The sequence below is a fragment of the Salmo trutta genome, chromosome 14 (assembly GCF_901001165.1).
Source record: "Salmo trutta chromosome 14, fSalTru1.1, whole genome shotgun sequence".
NCBI classification, from domain to species: domain Eukaryota; kingdom Metazoa; phylum Chordata; class Actinopteri; order Salmoniformes; family Salmonidae; genus Salmo; species Salmo trutta.
The window spans coordinates 45,455,986-45,480,567 of NC_042970.1; the positions used below are offsets into that span (position 1 = coordinate 45,455,986).

The 24,582-nt window shown below is 43.0% G+C and overlaps 1 protein-coding gene across 5 annotated transcripts in view; it reads left to right on the plus strand.

The window, feature by feature from the left end:
- The window catches only part of wnk2 (WNK lysine deficient protein kinase 2), a 69,475-nt gene that overhangs the window by 1,963 nt on the left and 42,930 nt on the right, over positions 1–24,582 (plus strand). For all 5 annotated transcript variants that reach the window (XM_029776080.1, XM_029776081.1, XM_029776082.1 and 2 more), the window contains exons 2-8: positions 4,034–4,206; positions 6,061–6,281; positions 6,617–6,774; positions 7,801–7,889; positions 8,819–9,038; positions 20,049–20,183; positions 22,260–22,383. In XM_029776080.1, coding sequence (XP_029631940.1) covers positions 4,034–4,206; positions 6,061–6,281; positions 6,617–6,774; positions 7,801–7,889; positions 8,819–9,038; positions 20,049–20,183; positions 22,260–22,383 — 1,120 coding nt within the window. The remainder of the gene's footprint in view (positions 1–4,033; positions 4,207–6,060; positions 6,282–6,616; positions 6,775–7,800; positions 7,890–8,818; positions 9,039–20,048; positions 20,184–22,259; positions 22,384–24,582) is intronic.

The window sequence follows — 24,582 nt, forward strand, 5'->3', positions numbered from 1 at the left end:
CTGACAGAAACGATGTGTTGCATTTAAAAGCATTACTGTAGATTGCCACCACTTGAACCGGTGCTAGTTCAGACGAGACAGAGTCGGAGGCTGGTAGTACTGATGATGGGACGCCAGTTTTGACGATGGGTTGTCAGGTTTGCACCACCTGTCCCTCCCTCCACCCAGAAATGCAAGCAGACCCAGTCACCATTGTGTTTAATACAACTCTGTAATGTACATTTTCAGTGGACTGAACAAAAATACCGTCATCTTTCTGCACGTCGGTTCTGGATTGGGTCCATTTGCAGTCAATCGGAGGTTTCCGTACTGCTGCATAGAGCGTTTCAGGGTGTCGCCAAACGAGCTGAGAGAGGAGTTTAGCGTCAGAGCGGAGACGGGTGAAAGAGAGACTCGGCTAGTTCCCCGAGATGATCTTATACCAGCATTTTAGAAGTTCCACTGATATGTGTATGGATGGATGTGATCATTTAACAATACACAACCTACTATTTGCACCATGCCAGCCATTAGGTAATGCTATGAATACACTGTTTCAGTGTACAGGTAGGTGAGTCAGAGTCCGTGTTGTGGTTCCGGAGCTAAGCCAATGGAAGGGAGAGAGAGATATTCAGTATTTCAGACACATAGGGGCGAGAGGGTTTTTTGTTATGGAGCTGATGCAGCATTTCTCAGTGTTAGACCCAGGAGCGGAGAGCTGGTGTTTTTTAGGAACAGTTTTAGCCTGGAGCCCCCTCATTGTTTAGGTTCCCCTGGGGAAGTCAGGCATGAATATCATACTGTACCTCCAAGACATGCTAACCTCTCATCATTACCGATAACAGGGGATGTTAGCATTTTTGGGGTGGGTATGATATTTATGCCTCTAACTTTCTCCCTCCTCATTATTCACGGTTCATTCATGATTATCCGTAATCACGGTAGCATCCACATGAATGTAGAAGTGTTTAGAAACATATTCTATTCTTATTTACAATAAAAGTGACAGCAAAATGACACAATACATTATTTACCAATTTGAGCTCCAAATAATCCGAAATGTTGTTATTATTTATTTATTTATTTCACCATTATTTAACCAGGTAGCCAAGTTGAGAACAAGTTCTCATTTACAATTGCGACCTGGATACATCCAAAACAACCAGAAATACAACCAAAACAAACTGAAAATGCATCCAACAAGTTTGTATAGTCACAGTCTTGATGTAGTCATTGAGTGCTAGGAATATGGGATGAAAATACTAAACTTTTGACTACTTTAATAGACATAAGTGAATTTGTCCAAATACTTTTGGTTTCCTAAAATGGAGGGACTATATACAAAAAGTGCTGCAATTTCTAAACAGTTGACTCAATATGAATGAAAATACCCTTAAAATAAATCTGACCGTCTGTACTTTAACCTCATAGTCATTGTATAATTTCAAATCCAAAGTGCTGGAGTACAGAGCCAAAACAACCAAACAATTTGTCACTGTCCCAATACTTTCCGACCTCACTATATAAAGAGAGATAGAAAAGAGAGCGATACAGAAACATTAGCCAGATGAATGAGAGAGCAAAATAAGGATGATTGAGTTAAAAATATTTCAAAAGACAAAAGGGATACAGCCGTCTGCAGAAATACACAAATGTACACATTCATTTAGTAAATCAACTGATCATATGGATGTGTTTCCCTCTTTCTCTCTGTCCCTATCTCTGGGTCAGACAGACTTACCAGCTCCTGATTGTCTCGGATCAGTGGATGATGCAACATGATTCAGGGAAAAACTGCCAGCTGCCAGTGTGTCTGATCAGCTGAGGATACAGTTCTACACACACGCAAACAAACCTTCCACTCGGCGCGTCTCCACATCATGTGGACAGGCCGATAGTACAGCATACTAAACTAAACGACAGCCTATCCCCTGGAGCGTTACTGGGCAGATCTGTCTGGAGAGGCTAAACCTGCTGATGCAAGCGCACCCTTCTGCAGAGAGAGAGACAGAAAGAGAGAGAGAGAGAGAGAGCGGGAAAAAGGGAAAAAGGGAGAGGGAAAGAAAGGGAGTGTGCGCCTGTGCGGGTCAGTTGGGGATAAGCAGTGATCGGCTCTGGCTTGCTGTGTATCGGGGACAGGAAAGCTATGCGTCTTATATCATAGCTCATTGCTGTCATGCTGGGTCTCACCCATTCCGTTAGAGCAGAGGGCTAATATAGCTTCTCTGTCTTCTTTCGCAATGACAAAGCTCAGTAAGGCAGGCAGATGCTGTAACTGCCACGCCCTGCCTGGGGGGGGGGGGGGGGGAATCCATAAACTGCCACAGGATCCTTAGATAGCTCTGAGCAATTCCCACTCCCCAGTTAACCTCCTTCCAGAATAGGATCCTGAAAAATGTGTTGTATAGGAAACAGTATGGGCAATTAAGGACATGCTTACTAGGCTAGCATCTGTTTATCAACATGTTAGATATATACGGATATACGGCAGCTTAGGTCGCTATGGGCTTTAGGTGAAATACGACTCTGCACCTTCCTCCAATAATCCATGCTGGTGAATGGACATTATGTGAACATTCTTTATTACTGCCATCTGGAAATCTGTAACACTATATGCACACGCTTCCCAGAAGAAAAAGTGTGTGTGTGTTTGAGAGAGAGAGTGTGTGTGTGTCTTTGCCACTCAGTATCTCAGTATTGTTGCATCCCTCTGCGTCCCTTTGACGTTTCTCTCTGATTCTCAGTGGGTATTTGGTTATGTGCACTGTAGCCTTCCCTGTAGCTCAGTTGGTAGAGCATGGTGTTTGCAACACCAGGGTTGTGGGTTCGATTCCCACGGGGGGCCAGCACAGAAAAAAAAAAATTTTATGAAATGTATGCATTCACTACTGTAAGTCGCTCTGGATAAGAGCGTCTGCTAAATGACGTAAATGTAATGTAAATGTCTGTAGCCACGGTTTCTCATTGCTGTATGCTGCGGTCCCCTCTTCTCCATCACTGTTTAGTGGTCATTTGGGTCATGTACACAGTACACAGGTGTGTGTATACTGTCTGTAGTGTGAAGAGTTTGTACAAGTATGTAGGAGTATGAATCTTGTTACAGACAAGATCTTGGGTTCATCCTTCGTTTTGTGGGTCTCATGATTCAAGGCTGTGACTAAACTGTGTGTGCGTGCGTGCGTGCGTGCGTGCGTGCGCCCAGGCCGGGGTTGTCTAAGGTTTCTGCCAGACTGTGCTGAGTGGAACAGAGATGTAGAGGATCTTTACTGTCAGCTGTTTCACTATTTAAAGAGAAGGAGAGGGCCAAAATATTGATCCACAGTAAACTCCATCACCCAGAGGCTGTATAGCCAAAGACACAGGTGTTCCATTCAGCCTCTCCTCACTACAGCTGTGGAAGGCATCCTCATTCTTAGTGTAGAGCCTATATCTGCTTCACAACACCTTTGTAACAAAGCAAGACTCTGATCCCACTTCTGGCATCACCACATGTCATTCAATTAGACATCTTTACTGAACATCGTGCTTTCAAAAGAGGACATCACCTATGACATCATGTCCAGATCACACTGCATGTTTCACACATGGCTGTTACGAGAAGAATGATTCCCACCCCTGCGCTTTCCTCACTCAAAATATCACACTTGCGTTCAATCCCAGTCTTTTCCCTATATTCATTTTGCAGCGGTGGCCGACCGCTGCTAAATCGTTTCCACCGCTCCAAAAGATAAGTCATTTAAAAAAAAATATATATATTTCTGCCGAGACACACTTCGGCAATTGAGCCCTTTATCTACTTACCCAGAGTCATATGAACTCGTGGACACCATTTTTATGTCTCTGCCTGCAGTCTGAAGGAAGCTGCTAACTCGCGTTATGGAAACAGCTACCTTTTCCACCGCTGCTGAAAAAAAAAAAATCCTTGGGGAAAATTCATAGCATTACTCCCAAACATGGCCCACAGGAGTCCTACAGTACATTCATGGGTTTCTAGACCATCCCATAACGGTCGAGACACTGGAATGATGTCATTGTCTCCCCTTTCTTCTCATAGGACCGTAAGCTGACCAAAGCGGAGCGTCAGAGGTTTAAGGAGGAGGCAGAGATGTTGAAGGGTCTTCAACACCCCAACATTGTGCGTTTCTACGACTTCTGGGAGTCACCGGTCAAAGGGAGGAAGTGCATCGTTCTGGTGACAGAGCTCATGACCTCAGGGACACTAAAAACGTGAGACAAACACAACCAGCAGCATTCTCTCTCCCCATCACACAACACTGCTGAGCTTAACATTAAACAAGGTCAGGTAAAACCTCCTAAACTGTTCTTATGAAATGAAAAACAGTAACTTTCCAAAAGGGGAAATTCCACTGGTGTCAGTGGAAAGTTTTCATTGTATAAATTAGTTCATCCACAGTTTGACAACTTAATTGGGCAAACTAATAGGTGAAGGATAGTTGTTCTTATCAGATGGATTGTAGTGGTCGTGATGATGATGATGATGCCGATGATGACAATTATGATGATGATAATCATGATGCTGCTGATGATAATGGTCAGCTCTTCATCCTCCAGCAGTGGAGGCTCCTCAGAGGAGGAAGGGGAGGACCATCCTCAGTGAATTTTATAAAATCAAAATAGTGAAACATTTTAAAGTTATCCTTTTTAGATACAACTATACAAAATATATCTAAATGTCACCAAATAATTCATTAAAACACACTGTTTTGCTATGAAGGCCTACATTAGCCTCAGCAGCACTCGTAGGGTAGCAGCATGGTGTAGGCGGAGGAAAGCTAGCTTATGTCCTTCTCTGTGTACATTGACTTCAATACAAAACCTAGGAGGCTCATGGTTCTCACCCCCTTCCATAGACTTACACAGTAATTGTGACAACTTCTGGAGGATGTTCTCCAACCTATCAGAGCTCCTGCAGCATGAACTGGCATGTTGTCCCACCCAATCAAAAGATCAGAGAATTAATCTAGTACTGAAAGCATAAGCTACAGCTAGCTAGCACTTCGGTGCATACCGAGTAGTTGACTTAAAGAGAGAGAAAGATAACAGTTTAACAATTTTGATCGAGAGAGCGGGAGAAAAGGAGAGAGAACTATATTTAGTTGTATTTTTTAAACTTTCACTTTCACTTAGCTGGGAAATACAGCTAGCTAGTTTAGCCTACTCAAATAGAGATGTTATGTTAGCTAGCTGGCTATGGCTATCCGACACTGGAACTCTTTCAAGACAAGGTAAGCTTTTGATTTTATGATTTTTTTTTGCCACCGGGCCCACCGGTGTAACTACTAAACTGCTTTCTGACTGTACCGCATGATTGTAGCGTGTTTACTAACACGTTAGTTCTATTAGTTTTAGTTGACTATGATGTTACAGCAATGTAGGCTGTGTGTAGTGGTTAGCGGTCATAATATGAAGGTTTGGCTTGGAACGTTTTTTTTTGCCTGGTCACAGACAGCTGATGTGTACTGAAGTCCACAAATGAAGGGAAAAGGTGAGAGGAGGAGAGTGCGTAGATAGTTGAAAGAAGGAATTATTTATACAACAACCAAAGTGATCATGCTGTTTTTATATGGCTGCTGTGAAAGTGAACTGTTTGCGTGTGATCAGAGGTGTATTCATTCTGCCGATTCTGTTGAAAAACATTTCTTAAACAGAAACAAAAGTAACGAAACGGGGACAAACATACCTGAATTTGTCCAATAGAAACTAATTTGCAACTGTTGGATTAATGATTACACCCCAGATCAGCTAGATACAGGCAAGAGTGTGCAAGGCGGTATTGAATGTGTCACTGTCTGTCACCTTGATTACTCAAAATTATTTCGACCTGTGCACTTACGCTGTAAACTTTCATTAATTTGATAGGTTGTAGAAACCTCATGATGGGTACAGGGATTTGAGTATTATGCAGTAGCCTAAACCTATCGGTGATACATCGAGCTGGGTGAATGGAATATGAATGACAGTCATCCAGTATGCTGTAACAAAAATAAGGCCATGCTCCTAAAAAAAAGAGAGAATCATCCTCCCTCTTCTTAAATGGCTCCGACCGCCACTGTCCTCCAGGTATCTGAAGCGGTTTAAGGTGATGAAGCCTAAGGTTCTGAGGAGCTGGTGTAGACAGATCCTGAAGGGGCTCCACTTCCTACACACCAGGGACCCTCCCATCATCCACAGGGACCTGAAGTGTGACAACATCTTCATCACCGGCCCCACCGGCTCCGTCAAGATCGGGGACCTGGGATTGGCTACCCTCAAGAGGGCCTCCTTTGCCAAGAGTGTCATTGGTGAGGAATTACACATGCTCTTTCATGCTCTGCTTGGAAGGGTCGTAAACGCATCATCTGTAAAATGGTATGGAATCTATACTGTAACTATGCACTTAATGGATTGTGACAGTACTTTAGCCTTGACTCCACTTGATCCCTGAAAGGCTGTTTCTGAATTCATTGATCCTCTTTCGGATGGGTATACAGTATGTGAGATAGCTTAGCATGTTTATCATATTTGTGTGTGTCAGTGTGTTAGGGAGAGAACCTTGTTTCTTTCAAGAGGAGCCCTGTAACTCTTGTGACCTTTGATGTTTGCTTTTTGCCTTCTCCCCTGACCTCTGTCCTCCCAGGCACCCCAGAGTTTATGGCCCCTGAGATGTATGAGGAGCACTATGACGAGGCGGTGGACGTCTATGCCTTTGGCATGTGTATGTTGGAGATGGCTACCTCAGAATACCCTTACTCCGAGTGCCAGAACGCCGCTCAGATCTACCGCAAAGTCACCAGCGTGAGTTTAGCGAGTCCAGCACAATACTGTCTATCACCCACACCGTGCTGGCGCGTATGTTTTTCCACCAGCACTAAGTCACCCGTCTCATCGCCATCGCCAATGTTTACTTACTAGCACGAACAGCAACGCCATGAAGATCTATATTCAGTATATAGTTCAAAAGGTTACCACAGTGATGTGAGATGCTACTGCTTACAACAAAAACCTACGAAAGCACAGATACAGTCACTCAAATGAGTTAAAGTAAAATACCAAGAGAAATGATCAAAATTCTCTCTCTGCTGCTTTACAAGAAAATAGTTGTTGCAGTGTGCTTTTTGAAGTACAACAACAACCCAGAGGAATGTACAGTGCAGAGGTTTAAAAGGAAGTGAATCATCACATTTTCAGAAATAGTTTGCAGTTCTTTCAACAAGGATAAATAAGATGTTTATGACTTATGGAGAGCATGCCTGTATTTCAAAATGCACCTTATTCCCTACAGTGCACTACTTTTGATTGACTTTTGGTCAAAAGTAGTGCACTGCATAGGGAATAGGGTGCATTTTTGGGACGTAGCCCATTCATTTCTTCACAGGGAGCTTCCTGCCACAACCTTCCTCTCTAGAGCAGTGTAACGGCAGCTCATCACTTCTCATTGGAGTGGAGTAGACGACATGTCACCATGGGGAGTCTGTTCTTAATGGGGTGGGACATTTGTTAGCCGTCTTACTCCTGTCGCAAAGAACGAAGGTCACACACTCTGTGTGTTATTTTTGTGACACTGACTCAGTGCAAGACTGTGTGAGAAATGGTATTTGTGGACTCCAGGACCAGTAGCTGTCACACCCGGGGATCCAAATAAACAAATGTGTTTTATATTTGTCTTCAGGAAGATTGTTTTGGTTTTTCTGTCTGTGAGTGTCAGTGTGCGAATGTGTAATATATCCCATGACATTCTTCTTACGTCATACTTTGTGAGATATCGCGTAGAATATACTTCCCATCCTGCATATTGTTGTTCTTTGTGTCTGGCATCTCCAGGGGGTGAAGCCTGCCAGCTATGATAAGATCAGTGACCCAGAGATTAAGGAGATCATCGGGGAGTGTATCTGCCATCGGCGGGAAGAGAGGTAAGTGGACCAAGTCAAGTCCATCTGTAAAGTAAAGTATGCCGGTAAAGTACTGAGCAGGTAGAGGGCATTAAATGGTCACAACCAACACATACACACAGGGGTATATCCATTTAAATTCAGTCACTTTTTGACAGGACCCGAATGCCAAAACATTCAAGAGATAAAGGTGCTGAAAGTTGAGGCGTTTTGCATAACCCACCATGCTATGAGACATCCATGTCATCATTATTGGAAAAGGTAAACGGTTGAGATTGATATAATTTGAAAGCTTACAAACAGGATTGTCAAATTATTTGATAATTTCTTGAAAAAAACATTTTGTTAATTAAAATGATGACATGTTTTAATCTTTAATGTCAATTATCAAAAAATGCGTGAAACTCCTAGTTTTCTTTTCTCCAACCGATGGTGGGCACAAAACGTATGATGATGTAAAGAGAGTCTAAGCTACAACATATGCGAATGTGAAAACAAATCTGAGTTGAGATAATTGACGTTAAAGGTACGAAATGACAGAATAAAAATATTGAATAATAATTGATTTCAAAAAAGTTTAAAATTTTTTGACAACCCTGTTTTGTAAGCTTTTAAACGATATCAATCTCAAGCATTTATCTTTCCAGTGATGAAGACATGGATGTCTCATAGTATTGGTGGGGTATGCAAAATGGGTCAACTTTGAGCACCTCCATCTCCTGAATGTTTAGGCATTCAGGTCCAAAATAATAATTCACATTTCCTGTTGCTGTGGGATTATTGTCCTGCTGAAGCAGACTGGCTCAAATTAAGATCCTACGTCTGCACTGTTGATGTTCCTATGTGTACTGACGTTTCGGATCAGTCATTCTGAGTGACACCATAACCGTTCCACAGCAGCGGCGTTGTGTGAGTGTGTGTATACTTTACTGTATGTTTGTTGACTACAGGTACAGCATAAAGGACCTCTTGAACCATGCCTTCTTTGCGGAAGACACAGGCGTGAGGGTGGAGCTGGCCGAGGAGGACGATGGGAAAAAGAGTTCCATCGCCCTGAAGGTGTGGGTGGAGGACCCCAAGAAGCTGAAGGGGAAGTACAAAGACAGTGGTGCCATCGAGTTCACCTTTGACCTGGAGAAAGAGACCCCAGAGGGCGTGGCCCAGGAGATGGTGAGTAGCAGAGTAAAGGTCTTCACGGGTCCACCAGACCCGGAATTCCGAGATCTGTCCCGGGCCCAAGTGGGTCGAAGTCCAAAATTTGGACCTTTGTCTCGGATCTAGGTCGGGTCTGATATAATTGCCACAGGACTCGGGTATGTGGAATTAAAATTGATTTACCAACTGGACCCGATTGGACCCGTCCTCTAGTAATTTAATCAGTGAGGTGATGAGAAAACTGTGCAAGCTTGTTATCTGTGTCACTCCCATTGCAACTTAAAACATAGCTTATGCCGGCCAGGTCAAGCTGAAACTTGTTCCGGCCGCTCACCTCTCGTACGTATGTTGCTGAGGAGAGAGAGCAGCCTTGGCCTAGGCTGCTGTTGATTGCGATGTGTGGAGGCATTTTTCATTGAAGTAAAGCAAACGTTAGAGGGGAAAGAGTACAATGAAAAGAAGCTGAGAAAGGGAACGGACAGGTCGCTATTCAGGTTTGATGCAATTTTCTAACTTTTTATTTATTTTCGTGTTTATTATCTTTATTATCCTTATTATTATTATTATTATTATATATCATGATTATTATTGTAGGCCTATTTATCCTAATCTAAACCAGTTCTTTAAGTATGCAAAAAGTGTTTTGTTTCATTCTGTTGAGACATTTTCGTTGGCTAAATGAAGTTTCAACTGTAGGCTCATCCTAGTGTTCACTGCAATATAACAGCCTGTTCATATTTTCCCTATAAACACAGACTTTACTTACTTTTGATAATACCCCTATAAAGATTAGAAACCTTTGTGAAGGTTTGTTGTGGTGTGGCTATTATTAGGCTATAGCTGCAGGCCTATGAAGTTCAGTGAGCACCGACGCTCCCTCGGACGCCGACAGTTGAATTTGACATGACAGTTTAACTTGATATGATTGATATGTGACAAAGAATGTTTTAGGACTACCAATGTTACTCCTATAATCTAACAATATAATGCTTATCTTTAATAAACAAGTATTGATTTAATCATATCGGGTCAGGTAGGAAAGCCACGGATCCATTTCGGAACAAGTCCAACTGTTTGGACCCGTGAAGACGTCTATAGCAGAGCCATATGTAGAGACTCTAAATGGCTGTGGTGAGCAGGGTTCACATTATCATGGCTCAGATCTGTCTTGCAGACACTGTTGTTGTATTTGCACTACCAGTTGCAGAGTATGATATTTATGTTATAGTGAGAAATTATATAACTGTCCCCTAGATACCATTTATTTGATGAGCAATTTTTTGATTTATGATGAGTAAAATGTAGCGTTTTACTTTAATCTAGCCATGTGGCATCCTCATGGAAACAACTCTGTCCTCTAGACATATATATATATTTGGATAACAGAAAAAACAAGCAAAAATGAACCCAGCCATTATCACCTTGGCTGTTGTAGGTTCATTCACCTCAATCGATCTACACTGAACAAAAATATAAACACAACATGTAAAGTGTTGGTCCCATGTTTCATGAGCTGAAACGCAAAAAAAAGCTTATTTCTCTCGAATTTTGTGCACAAATTTGTTTATATTTGTGTTAGTGAGCATTTCTCCTTTGCCAAGACAGGTGTGGCATATCAAGAAGCTGATTAAACAGAATGATCATTATACAGGTGCACTTTGTTCTGGGCACAATAATAAGCCAGTCTAAAATGTGCAGTTTTGTCACACAACGCAATGCCACAGATGTCTCAAGTTTTCAGGGAGTGCGCAATTGGCATGCTGACTGCAGGATTGTCTTCCAGAGATGTTGCCAGATCATTTTATGTTAATTTCACTACCATAAGCCGCCTCCAACGTCGTTTTAGAGAATTTGGCAGTACGTCCAAACAGCCTCACAACCGCAGACCATGTGTATGGCGTCGTGTGGGGGAGCGGTTTGCTCATGTCAATGTTGTGAACAGAGTGCCCCATGGTGGTGGTGGGGTTATGGTATGGGCAGGCATAAGCTATGGACAACGAACACAATTGCATTTTATCGATGGCAATTTGAATGCACAGAAATACTGTGACAAGTACCTGAGGCCCATTGTGAGGCCCATTTCTTATAAGGTATCTGTGACCAATAGATGCGTATCTGTATTGCCAGTCATGTGAAATCCATAGATTAGGGCCTAATTAATCTATTCCAAATGACTGATCTCCTCATATGAACTGTACCTCAGTAAAATCTTAGAAATTGTTGCATGTTGCGTTTATATTTTTGCTCAGTATACAAACACATAGCCTATTAGCTATACAATTGTAATGTTGTTCCCCTGAAAGGGGCGAAATATGAGAAATGATTCACACTGACACGTAGCATCAGCAACTGTTCAATCAGTTATAATGATGAAATGCATAAAATCATCAACTCTTTACATAGATAGTTATTTTCTCAAATTACACAGTGTTCACATTTGTAATCCTAGGCATTAATAATCAAGCTCCGCACAAACAGACATCAACGGAGCACACAGATGATCGTATTATCACATTCACATGAATTATTACGATATTACTTACGATTCTGTATTGCTCTCAGTGATGTAGTGGTAAAAAGGTGAGTAATGGGTAAACTATAAACTCCAGTGGGCGATCGAGATGAGACGAACAACCACAGATATAAATGTAAACGGATGACATTTTTAGAACTGTATTGATTGCATTTTAATGCAGGTCTATAGGGAAGATAGTCCATGTGGAGATGTTCATATTGAAACATATCTTCTTTTTTTTAAGTTCCTAACTTGTTTGATAAGATTAGTACCAATTTTCTTAGGGGACTCCACATGGGGCCATGACCCCAAGTTTGTGACCTACTGTACTAACCCCTCTCTCTGCTTGCTTCCGCTCGCTCTCTCTGTCTCCTCTACTTCCTCCTGAATGCATTGCAGCCTGCCTCAGCCTCACCACTGAGTGCCACATCACCGTCTGTCTCAGTAGCCTCTGTAAAGCAAATTTATTATGAGAACTTAATACCTTATTGTTTGCTCTTGCTGAAGTAGGCTCCATTTAACATTAGCTTCTTACTTCATTCTTCTAGTTGGCTAAGTAATAAGTTTACCTCCACTGTACTCACATCCTACCATACCCTTGTCTGTACATTATGCCTTGAATCTATTCTTCCACACCCAGAAATCTGCTAATTTTACTCTCTGTTCCGAACGCACTAGACGACCAGTTCTTATAGTCTTTAGCCGTACCCTTTATCCTAGTCCTCCTCTGTTCCTCTGGTGATGTAGAGGTTAACCCAGGCCCTGCAGCCCCCAGCACCACTCCCATTCCCCAGGCGCATTTGTTGACTTCTGTAACCGTAAAAGCCTTGGTTTCATGCATGTTAACATCAGAAGCCTCCTCCCTAAGTTAGTTTTATTCACTGCTTTAGCACACTCCGCCAACCCTGATGTCCTAGCCGTGTCTGAATCATGGTTTAGGAAGTCCACCAATAATCCTGAAATTTCCATCCCTAACTATAACATCTTCTGACAAGATAGAACTGCCAAAGGGGGCGGAGTTGCAATCTACTGCAGAGAGAGCCTACAGAGTTCTGTCATACTATCCAGGTCTGTGCCCAAACAATTCGAGCTTCTACTTTTAAAAATCCACCTTTCCAGAAACAAGTCTCTCACCGTTGCGCTTGTTATAGACCCCCTTCAGCCCCCAGCTGTGCCCTGGACACCATACTGTATGTGAATTGATTGCCCCCCCATCTATCTTCAGAGTTTGTACTGTTAGGTGACCTAAACTGGGATATGCTTAACACCCTGGCCGTCCCACAATCTAATCTAGATGCCCTCAATCTCAACCAAATTATTAAGAAACCTACCAGGTACAACCCTAAATCCGTAACTATGGGCACCTTCTTAGATATCATCCTGACCATCTTGCCCTCTAAATACACATCTGCTGTCTTCAACCAGGATTTCAGTGATCATTGCCTGCGTGCGTGATGGGTCTGCGGTCAAACAACCACCGCTCATCACTATCAAATGCTTCCTAAAACACTTCAGCGAGCAGGCCTTTCTAATCGAAATGGCCCAGGTATCCTGGAAGGATATTGACCTCATCCCGTCAGTAGAGGATGCCTGATTGCTCTTTAAAAGTGCTTTCCTCGCCATCTTAAATAAGCATGCCCCGTTCAAAAAATGTAGAACTAAGAACAGATATAGCCCTTGGTTCATCCCAGACTTGACTGCCCTTAACCAGCACAAAAACATCCTGTGGCGTTCTGCATTAGCATCAAATAGTCCCCGCGATATGCAACTTTTCAGGGAAGTCAGGAACCAATATACTCAGTCAGTTAGGAAAGCTAAGGCTAGCTTTTTCAAACAGAAATTTGCATCCTGTAGCACTAATTCCAAAAAGTTTTGGGACACTGTAAAGTCCATGGAGAATAAGAGCACCTCCTCCCAGCTGCCCACTGCACTCAGGCTAGGAAACACTGTTACCACTGATAAATCTACGATAATCAATCATTTTTAATAATAATTTCTACGGCTAGCCATGCTTTCCACCTGGCTACCCCTACCCCGGCCAACAGCTCAGCACACCCCTGCAGCAACTTGCCCAAGCCCCACCCGCTTCTCCTTCACCCAAATCCAGACAGCTGATGTTCTGAAAGAGCTTAAAAATCTGGATCCCTACAAATCAGCTGGGCTAGACAATCTGGACCCTCTCTTTCTAAAATTATCTGCCAAAATTGTTGCAACCCCATTACTAGCCTGTTCAACCTCTCTTTTGTATCGTCTGAGATCCCCAAAGATTGGAACGCTGCCGTCGTCATCCCACTATTCAAATGGGGAGATACTCTAGACCCAAACTGTTATAGACCTATATCCATCCTGCCCTGCCTTTCTAAAATCTTCGAAAGCCAAGTTAACAAACAGATCACCGACCATTTTGAATCCCACTGTACCTTCTCCACTATGCAATCTGGTTTCCGAGCTGGTCATGGGTGCACCTCAGCCACGCTCAAGGTCCTAAACGATATCATAACCGCCATCGATAAAAGACAGTACTGTGCAGCCGTCTTCATCAACCTGGCCCAGGCTTTCGACTCTGTCAATCAACACATTCTTATCGGCAGACTCAAAAGCCTTGGTTTCTCAAATGACTGCCTCGCCAGGTTCACCAACTCCTTCTCAGATAGAGTTCAGTGTGTCAAATCGGAGGGCCTGTTGTCCGGACCTCTGGCAGTCTCTATGGGGGTGCCACAGGGTTCAATTCTTGGGTTGACTCTTTTCTCTGTATATATCAATGATGTCACTCTTGCTGCTGGTGATTCTCTGATCCACCTCTATGCAGACGACACCATTCTGTACACATCTGGTCCTTCTTTGGACACTGTGTTAACAAACCTGTTGTATGGCTTCAATGCCATACAACACTCCTTCCGTGGCCTCCAACTGCTTTTAAATGCTAGTAAAACTAAATGCATGCTCTTCAACCGATTGTTGCCCGCACCCACCTGCCCGACTAGCATCACTACTCTGGACGGTTCTGACTTAGAATATGTGGACAACTACAAATACCTAGGTGTCTGGTTAGACTGTAAACTCTCCTTCCAGACTCACATTAAGCATCTCCAATCCAAAATTACATCTAGAATCGGCTTCCTATTTCGCAACAAGGCCTCCGTCACTCATGCTGCCAAACATACCCTCGTAAAATGACTATCCTACCTATCCTCGACTTTGGCGATGTCATTTACAAAATAGCCTCCAACACTCTACTCAGCACACTGGATGTAGTCTATCACAGTGCCATCCGTTTTGTCACCAAAGCCCCATATACTACCCACCACTGCGACCTGTATGCTCTCGTTGGCTGGCCTCACTACATATTCGTTGCCAAACCCACTGGCCCCAGGTCATCTATAAGTCTTTGCTAGGTAAAGCCCCACCTTATCTCAGCTCACGGTTCACCATAGCAACACCCACCTGTAGCACGCGCTCCAGCAGGCATATTTCACTGGTCATCCCCAAAGCCACACTTTCTTTGGCCGCCTTTCCTTCCAGTTCTCTGCTGCCAATGACTGGAACGAATTGCAAAAATCACTGAAGCTGGAGTCTTAAATCTCCCGCTCTAACTTTAAGCATCAGCTGTCAGAGCAGCTTACCGATCACTGTACCTGTACACAGCCAATCTGTAAATAGCACACCCAAGTACCTCATCCCCATATTGTTATTTATCCCCTTGCTCTTTTGCACGCCAGTATCTCTACTTGCACATCATCATCTGCACATCTATCACTCCAGTGTTAATGCTAAATTGTAATTATTTTGCCTCTATGGCCTTACATCCCTACTCTTCTACATTTGCGCACATTGTTCATAGATTTTTATTTTGTGTTAGTGACTGTACATTTGTTTGTGTGTAACTCTGTGTTGTTGTTTTTGTCGCACTGCTTTACTTTATCTTGGCCAGGTCGCAGTTGTAAACAAGAACTTATTCTCAACTGGCCTACCTGGTTAAATAAAGGTGAAATAAAAAATAATAAGTTAGTAGTTTGTTTCTCATTCGTTTCACGTCCTGTGTCGCAAAAGGGCAGAGTTACCCGTTTCAGAGATTGGTGAATGTGCTGCTAAAAAGGCAAATCTGGGGGATGCAGGCGAACATAACTAACAAACCACTGTTCATCATTCCAAGAATATAAGTTTTCTGAGCTTTGATCAATGCTGGGAGCAATATTTAGATGTTGACCCGTAATTGATATTCTGTATTGTGTACAAAATATATATTTTTATTATTATTCTTTTCAAATTAGAAAAGAATGAAACATTACTGTAGTCCGGATCTCAGTGTCCTCATATGTAGTTATGGCCTTGTCTGTACAGACTACATCTCCCAACATGCCTCTGGGGGTTGGAGCCTGCTGTGCAATTGGCGATAGTCATGTGTTTTTGAGATTACAGTCAGACTGCACAGAATCACAGATCTACAAATAACCTCTAATCCCATTTAAGACGGAATATACTGTGTTCAATAGCGGATAAAATGAAAGTGGAGCGAGTTCCAGGTCGCGTGCCCCAAACAAAACAGTCCACTTGGCTCTACACTCAGAAAGGAAAGGGCTACTTCATTTCTCAAAGGAAAAACATCAACCACTTTCTAATGACTGTTGACATCTAGTGGAAGCCATAGGAACTGCAAGCATATTTCTATTAAAAGGGATTGCCATAGGAAACTAATGGAAAACAGATTGAGCTCCAAAACATTTTTCCCTGGATGGATTGTGCTCGTGGTTTCACCTGCCAAATCAGTTCTGTTATACTCACAGACATTATTCAAACAGTTTTAGAATCTTCAGAGTGTTTCCTATCCAAATCTACTAATAATATGCATATCGTAGCTTCTGGGCCTGAGTAGCAGGCAGTTTACTTTGGGCACGCTTTTCATCCGGACGTGAAAATACTGCCCCCTAGCCCAAAGAGGATAACAACTCATTATGTGATTAAACTGATCTTCCTCAAACACGCTGAAAGACTTCATATCGTGTTACAGTCCATTCCTGGACAGTAAAAGAACTAATCTCCACAAGCCGGTCCTGATATAATTACCCATCATGTAATCAGTAAATTCTAATTGGTCTTGTGGTCGGGCCAGTATCATCCAGGAAGGTATTGATTTAAACCAGTCTGTCTGGTAGACCCTGCCTAACCCTGTGGCCCATCAGAGAGCTGTGGGCTAAGGAGGGGCAAGCTTTTATCTCGTTGGGTGACTGTGATACAAAGATAGGGACAACTGATGTCCCTAAAGTGCTGTCTGATCAATTCAAATTTCCACGTTAGCTCTTATGCGTCCCTGTTTGATGATAACACCTCTGCTTTGCTGTCCTGTCTACTGTAGATTTAGTCAGGGTTCTTTGTGATAACCTCTGTCCTTCCCTGTTCTGTCCTGTCTGCATTGTCCTGTCTACTGTAGATGGAGTCAGGGTTCTTCGTGATAACCTCTATCCTGCCTGCACTGTCCTGTTCTGTCCAGTCTGCTGTAGGTGAAGTCAGGGCTCCTCCTGGTTTGTTTAGTGATAACAAAGACAATCTACTGAAAGACCCTAAACTGTAGGAAATATTAATATAGAAATGCCTAACGCTCTGAGTTTTTTGACCAATCACATTGACATTGTCATGCTGTATCACACGGTTGCTAGGCCATTCATCACACAGTTCCTTCTAGAAGGTCAGGGTATGAGTCGAGAAACTTGTTTTTTCACTCAAAAGCATGTAATGTCACGATTACAAAGCAGAAAATATTACAGAGAACTTAATAATCTCACATCTCAGAAAAGATCTGTAATATTGTGCATCTTGTTCATGTAATTCAGGCTATACTTGGGATGTTGAGCTAGTGCCCAATTGACTCCCATTCACTCCTTGAAGGAGTGCACTCCTTGACCCAGAATGCACTGCACTGCTAATCGAAAAGAACTGGATTAGCATCTCGTCCTTAGAGTATTTCTGAGGATAACCTCTTTACTGTCGGTGGAGTCAGGCTTCTTCCTGGTTTGTTCATGCTGCATTCATAAAAAGTGGGAAACTCTGAATATACTACTTGTAAATTTAGAGCAACGAGTTGTGTGCATTCACGTGCTTTCAACTCATTGAGATCGCCAATTGGCTAATGGCAAACAAGCTGCAGCAATCATAAAGTAAAAGTACAGATCATGCTCGTAAACAAATTATAGTGGTCAAAAACCATATTAATTGTTTTTTAAAAATAATGTTTTTTTGTAGCATTTAACCCTCCGAAAATTCTGTTATCGGGGTAATTTTAAGTTTCAAGTTTTATTAGTCGGATGTATGGGATACACATGTTATACACCATCCAACGAAATGCTTACTTGCAGATTCCTTCTTGACAATGCAACAGCAATAAGAAATGATAAAATATAAGAATACGAGTAGTAGCATAAGTATAATACAATTTATAGTCTGATATTTACACATGTTTTGGGGAAGAGGGGATTGGTGAGCAAGTTTTTAAACTATGCGGCATTTAGCAATCATAATGGTAGCAGCAGTTGTGATGTGTGTGTTTGTGTAGCATGAATGTACACTGCTCAAAAAAATAAAGGGAACACTAAAATAACACATCCTAGATCTGAATGAATGAAATAATCTTATTAAATACTTTTTTCTTTACATAGTTGAATGTGCTGACAACAAAATCACACAAAAATAACCAATGGAAATCCAATTTATCAACCCATGGAGGTCTGGATTTGGAGTCACACTCCAAATTAAAGTAGAAAACCACACTTCAGGCTGATCCAACTTTGATGTAATGTCTTTAAAACAAGTCAAAATGAGGCTCAGTAGTGTGTGTGGCCTCCAAGTGCCTGTATGACCTCCCTACAACCCCTGGGCATGCTCCTGATGAGGTGGCGGATGGTCTCCTGAGGGATCTCCTCCCAGACCTGGACTAAGGCATCCGCCAACTCCTGGACAGTCTGTGGTGCAACGTGGCGTTGGTGGATGGAGCGAGACATGATGTCCCAGATGTGCTCAATTGGATTCAGGTCTGGGGAACGGGCGGGCCAGTCCATAGCATCAATGCCTTCCTCTTGCAGGAACTGCTGACACACTCCAGCCACATGAGGTCTAGCATTGTCTTGCATTAGGAGGAACCCAGGGCCAACCGCACCAGCATATGGTCTCACAAGGGGTCTGAGGATCTCATCTCGGTACCTAGTGGCAGTCAGGCTACCTCTGGCGAGCACATGGAGGGCTGTGCGGCCCCCCAAAGAAATGCCACCCCACACCATGACATGCTGGAGGATGTTGCAGGCAGCAGAACGTTCTCCACGGCGTCTCCAGACTCTGTCACATGTGCTCAGTGTGAACCTGCTTTCATTTGTGAAGAGCACAGGGCGCCAGTGGCGAATTTGCCAATCTTGGTGTTCTCTGGCAAATGCCAAACATCCTGCACGGTGTTGGGCTGTAAGCACAACCCCCACCTGTGGACGTCGGGCCCTCATGCCACCCTCATGGAGTCTGTTTCTGACCGTTTGAGCAGACACATGCACATTTGTGGCCTGCTGGAGGTCATTTTGCAGGGCTCTGGCAGTGCTCCTCCTGCTCCTCCTTGCACAAAGGCGGAGGTAGCGGTCCTGCTGCTGGGTTGTTTCCCTCTTACGGTCTCCTCCACGTCTCCTGGTGTACTGGCCTGTCTCCTGGTAGCGCCTCCATGCTCTGGACACTACGCTGACAGACACAGCAAACCTTCTTGCCACAGCTCGCATTGATGTGCCATCCTGGATGAGCTGCACTACCTGAGCCACTTGTGTGTGTTGTAGACTCCGTCTCATGCTACCACTAGAGTGAAAACACCGCCAGCATTCAAAAGTGACCAAAACATCAGCCAGGAAGCATAGGAGCTGAGAAGTGGTCTGTGGTCACCACCTGCAGAACCACTCCTTTATTAAGGGGTGTCTTGCTAATTGCCTATAATTTCCACCTGTTGTCTATTCCATTTGCACAACAGCATGTGAAATTTATTGTCAATCAGTGTTGCTTCCTAAGTGGACAGTTTGATTTCACAGAAGTGTGATTGACTTGGAGTTACATTGTGTTGTTTAAGTCTTCCCTTTATTTTTTTGAGCAGTGTACATTTGTGTGTGGGGGTGTGTGTGAGTGAGTGCATGTGTGCTAAGGTGCGGAGAATCAGAGCAGGCGGTCAGTCCCGTTCAAGTGTTCAGCAGTCTGATGGATTGTAGACAGCAACAGGATTAGAGATAGTGTCTATCAGACCTCATGCTCCGATACCATCTGCTCGAACGGTAAGGGAGTGAACAACTCGTGGCTGGGGTGTGTGCGGTGTCATTTCCTTAGTATGTGACATCAGAGTTGTGACATCAGCATGTGAGAGAAGTCGGAGAGAGATGATAGACAAGTTTCCCACTAGTAATTACCAGTTGGAGGGGCATTCAAGTGGATTTTCCCCAGTCGTATGCTGGTATTTACGAGATGTTATGAACGCAGCATTGGTAATAACCTCTCTGTTATAGGTAGATTCAGGCTTCTTCCTGGACAGCGATGTGAAGATCGTAGGAAAGTCCATCAAGGATCGAGTGGCTCTCATCAAATGGAGGAGGGAGCGAACCGTCCCTGCAGTCGAGACCCAGACCCAGAACCTTCTACAGGTTTGTGCTTTTTAGGGGTTCACAGCAAAGCTACCGTTATTCTCTGAATTATAATTGTTTTCTTGACATGGTCAAATAACTTAAGCATAGATTGGTCACTTTTTTTCTAATTTGGCACACAGGAACTAGAGGCCATGAGTAACTTGGTCAAAAAGAATGGCACCAATTGGCCTATAGGCGCCGTTTTTACAAGCAGTCTCACTTAAACCTTCATATCGGCCCTGTTTGAGCTAGAGACTTGAAACGTTGTCTGTAGGTCTCTTTCCTCATGCTGAAAAAAATTGCCTCAAGGACCTATAAGGTCCATCAGGATAGATTTTCCTCCATCTTGGACATTTTGGAAAACTTTGAAAAGCGTATTCTCATGTACAATAAGTCCAAATAACACCACATTCGACCATATGTGGGAACTCCTTCAAGACTGTTGGAAAAGCATTCCTCATGAAGCTGGTTGAGAGAATGCCAAGAGTGTGCAAAGCTGTCATCAAGGCAAAGGGTGGCTACTTTGAAGAATTTAAAATATATATACATTTTTGGTTACTACATGATTCCATATGTGTTATTTCATAGTTTTGATGTCTTCACTATTACTCTACAATGTAGAAAATAGTACAAATAAAGAAAAACCCTTGAATGAGTAGGTGTCCAAACTTTTGACTTACTCATATTTATATATAAACTCAATACATTAAGTAATGACTTTAAGAGTGATAACCTGCTGCTTTCAAAGATAACCACCCTAAAGCACTAGAACAAACTTCACCTGCGTCATTCTTGATTTAACAAAAGGAAGATAAGAAAAATTGTTGAGAGTGCTTGCTTTGTTATCCAACTGATCTTTTGTCCTTTCTGTCATCCTCTGAAACCCGTTCATTGCTGTTCCCAGCTATATTTGTTGTTGTTGTTGGTGTTTAAATTGTCCCTTTATTCGGTCACCAAACCTTTCTGAGTCAAGATCACTTTCGGAGTTAAAATGCAAGCTGAGATGTACCACTCAGATTAAGCCTATGCAACATTAACCTAATAAAAACAGGTCTGTAGAAATGAGGTTTGTGCAGTAGGCCTAATACATTATTGCAGCATATTGGCTATGCTTGGCCTGCCAATATTGTTCTCCTCGGACCATATTATATTTAAAAACTCAAGCTATGATAACAAAATAGATCAGTTGTAGTATACTTGGGAGGCACAAAGAGCATACATTTGAATAATTCTCTTTTTTATTTTACTGGACTGATGGTACCTGAATCTGATGGTAGGTCTCAGCGGAGAGAAGGGAGAGAGCGGCACTGGGTCCGACTCTCACTGCCCCTGCTCTCTACTTGTCTCCGGTGAGACTGACCAGAGGGGACACCGTCTTCCACCTGACGGCGAAACTTGAGTCGTACCTCATTATTTCTGCCTTAAAATTCATGTTGTTCCTACGGCCAGAGAAAGTTAAATATTCGATTAAAAAATAGACACTACGAGCCGCTAGTAATAAAAACACAGGCCTATCGATATACTTAGCTACTCATTCATTGCAGCTGAGGTGCTGGTTGTACCGTGACTGTAAGTGAGAAGCGCGTTTAATGTTTTGTAAAAGTGTTGGAATAAAAACAGTGTTGACAGTTCTGAATAAAAACTTAAACATGAATTCACTCATAAAAACAGCAGCTCTTTGCTGTATTCTTTGACAGTCTCGCTCTTGTCATGATTTCAAAAGTTGTGAAATCTCAGGTAGGCTAGTATCAAACTTTGCTGTGGGTTAGGAAGCTGCAGGCATGGTGATTTAAGCGATCTGATTGGCCTGCGCAGTAGACACACTTGATTTAGCTTTTCTGGTCTACCCGGTAGGCAGAGTTTGTCCCCTCAGACAAATGAAATGGTTCAAACTGGAGACACTTTGCCTACCTGGCACGAAGTGCACCTACCGCCAAACAGTGCAAGACAAATGTCGTTGGCCTTTCTACAGACATTTTTGGTGATCGACTAGGAATAATTTGAAGATCGAGTGGTTGGTGACCACTGGTCTATCTGAATCAATGTTTCATGTTATTGTTGACCGAATCTGTACATTAAACAACTCTGCTGCAGGTGCCCAGCATGGGGGTACCACGACAGGGGGCGCAACTGGCCCCAGCAGAGCCAGAGGAGGCAGAAGCCGACCAGCCCCTTACCCTGATCTGCAGCCTGCCCGCCCACGCCACCTCGACCACATGTAAGAACCTGACTGCAGCCTCTAAACACAAAGAGAGAGACAGAGGCAAACAACAAACAAACAAACAAACAACAAACAAACACATAGATGAATGTGTATACAAGAAAACTGAGAAACACTTTAAGTAAATGAAACGCACACACACAGGCAGATCACCTTGTCTTGAGGAAGGGCCGATCATTTCAACGTAATCAAATCAAATCAAATTGTATTTGTCACATGCACCGAATACAACAGCTGTTGACCTTATCTTACAGTGAAATGCTTACTTACAAGCCCTTAAACAACAATGCTTTAAGAAGTTAAGAAAAAACAAGTGTTAAGTAAAAAAATAGAAAAAAAAGAATAAATAATTAAAGAGCAGCAGTAAAATAACAATAGCGAGGCTATATAGAGGGGGTACAGGTACAGAGTCAATGTGCGGGGGCACCAGTTAGTCGAGGTAATTGAGGTAATATGTACATGTACAGACAAAGTCTGCTGCCTCAGTTTGTGTGATGGCAATTTGCATATACTCCAGAATGTTATGAAGAGTGATCAGATGAATTGCAATTAATTGCAAAGTCCCTCTTTGCCATGCAAATGATCTGAATTTAAAAAAACACATTTCCACTGCATTTCAGCCCTGCCACAAAAGGACCAGCTGACATCATGTCAGTGATTCTCTCGTTAACACAGGTGTGAGTGTTGACGAGGACAAGGCTGGAGATCACTGTCATGCTGATTGAGTTCGAATAACAGACTGGAAGTTTCAAAAGGAGGGTGGTGCTTGGAATCATTGTTCTTCCTCTGTCAAACATGGTTGCCTGCAAGGAAACACGTGCCGTCATCATTGCTTTGCACAAAAAGGGCTTCACAGGCAAGGATATTCCTGCCATTAAGATTGCACCTAAATCAACCATTTATCGGATCATCAAGAACTTCAAGGAGAGCGGTTCAATTGTTGTGAAGAAGGTTTCAGGGCACCTAAGAAAGTCCAGCAAGCGCCAGGACCGTCTCCTAAAGTTGATTCAGCTGCGGGATTGGGGCACCACCAGTACAAAGCTTGCTCAGGAATGGCAGCAGGGAGGTGTGAGTGCATCTGCACGCACAGTGAGGCGAAGACTTTTGGAGGATGGCCTGGTGTCAAGAAGGGCAGCAAAGAAGCCACTTCTCTCCAGGAAAAACATCAGGGGCAGACTGATACTCTGCAAAAGGTACAGGGATTGGACTGCTGAGGGCTGGGGTAAAGTCATTTTCTTTCCGATTGTTTGGGGCATCCGGAAAAAAGCTTGTCCGGAGAAGACAAGGTGAGCGCTGCCATTTGTCTTGTGTCATGCCAACAGTAAAACATCATGAGACCATTCATGTGTGGGGTTGATTCTCAGCTAAGGGAGTGGGCCCACTCACAATTTTGCCTAAGAACACAGCCATGAATAAAGAATGGTACCAACACATCCTTCGAGAGCAACTTCTCCCAACCATCCAGGAACAGTTTGGTGATGAACAATGCCTTTTCCAGCATGATGGAGCACCTTGCCATAAGGCAAAAGTGAAAGCTAAGTGGCTCGGGGAACAAAACATCGATATTTTGAGTCCATGGCCAGGAAACTCCCCAGACCTTAATCCCATTGAGAACTTGTGGTCAATCCTCAAGAGGCGGGTGGACAAACAAAACCCCACAAATTCTGACAAACTCCAAGCATTGATTATGCAAGAATGGGCTGCCATCAGTCAGCATGTGGCCCAGAAGTTAATTGACAGCATGCCAGGGCGGATTGCAGAGGCCTTGAAAAAGAAGGGTCAACACTGCAAATATTGACTCTTTGCATCAACTTCATGTAATTGTCAATAAAAGCCTTTGACACTTATGGAATGCTTGTAATTATACTTCAGTATTCCATAGTAACATCTGACAAAAATATCTAGGCAGCAGACTTTGTGAAAATTAATATTTGTGTCATTCTCAAAACTTTTGGCCACTGTAGGTAGAGTTAAAGTGACTATGCATAGATAATAAATAGAGAGTAGCAGCAGCGTAAAATAGGGGTCTGGGTAGGCGTTTGTTTAGCTATTCAGGAGTCTTATGGTTTGGGGGTAGAAGCTGTTAAGAAGCCTTTTGGACCTAGACTTGGTGCTCCAGTATCGCTTGCTGTGAGGTAGCAGAGAGAAGAGTCTATAACTAGGGTGGCTGGAGTCTTTGACCATTTTTAGGGCCTT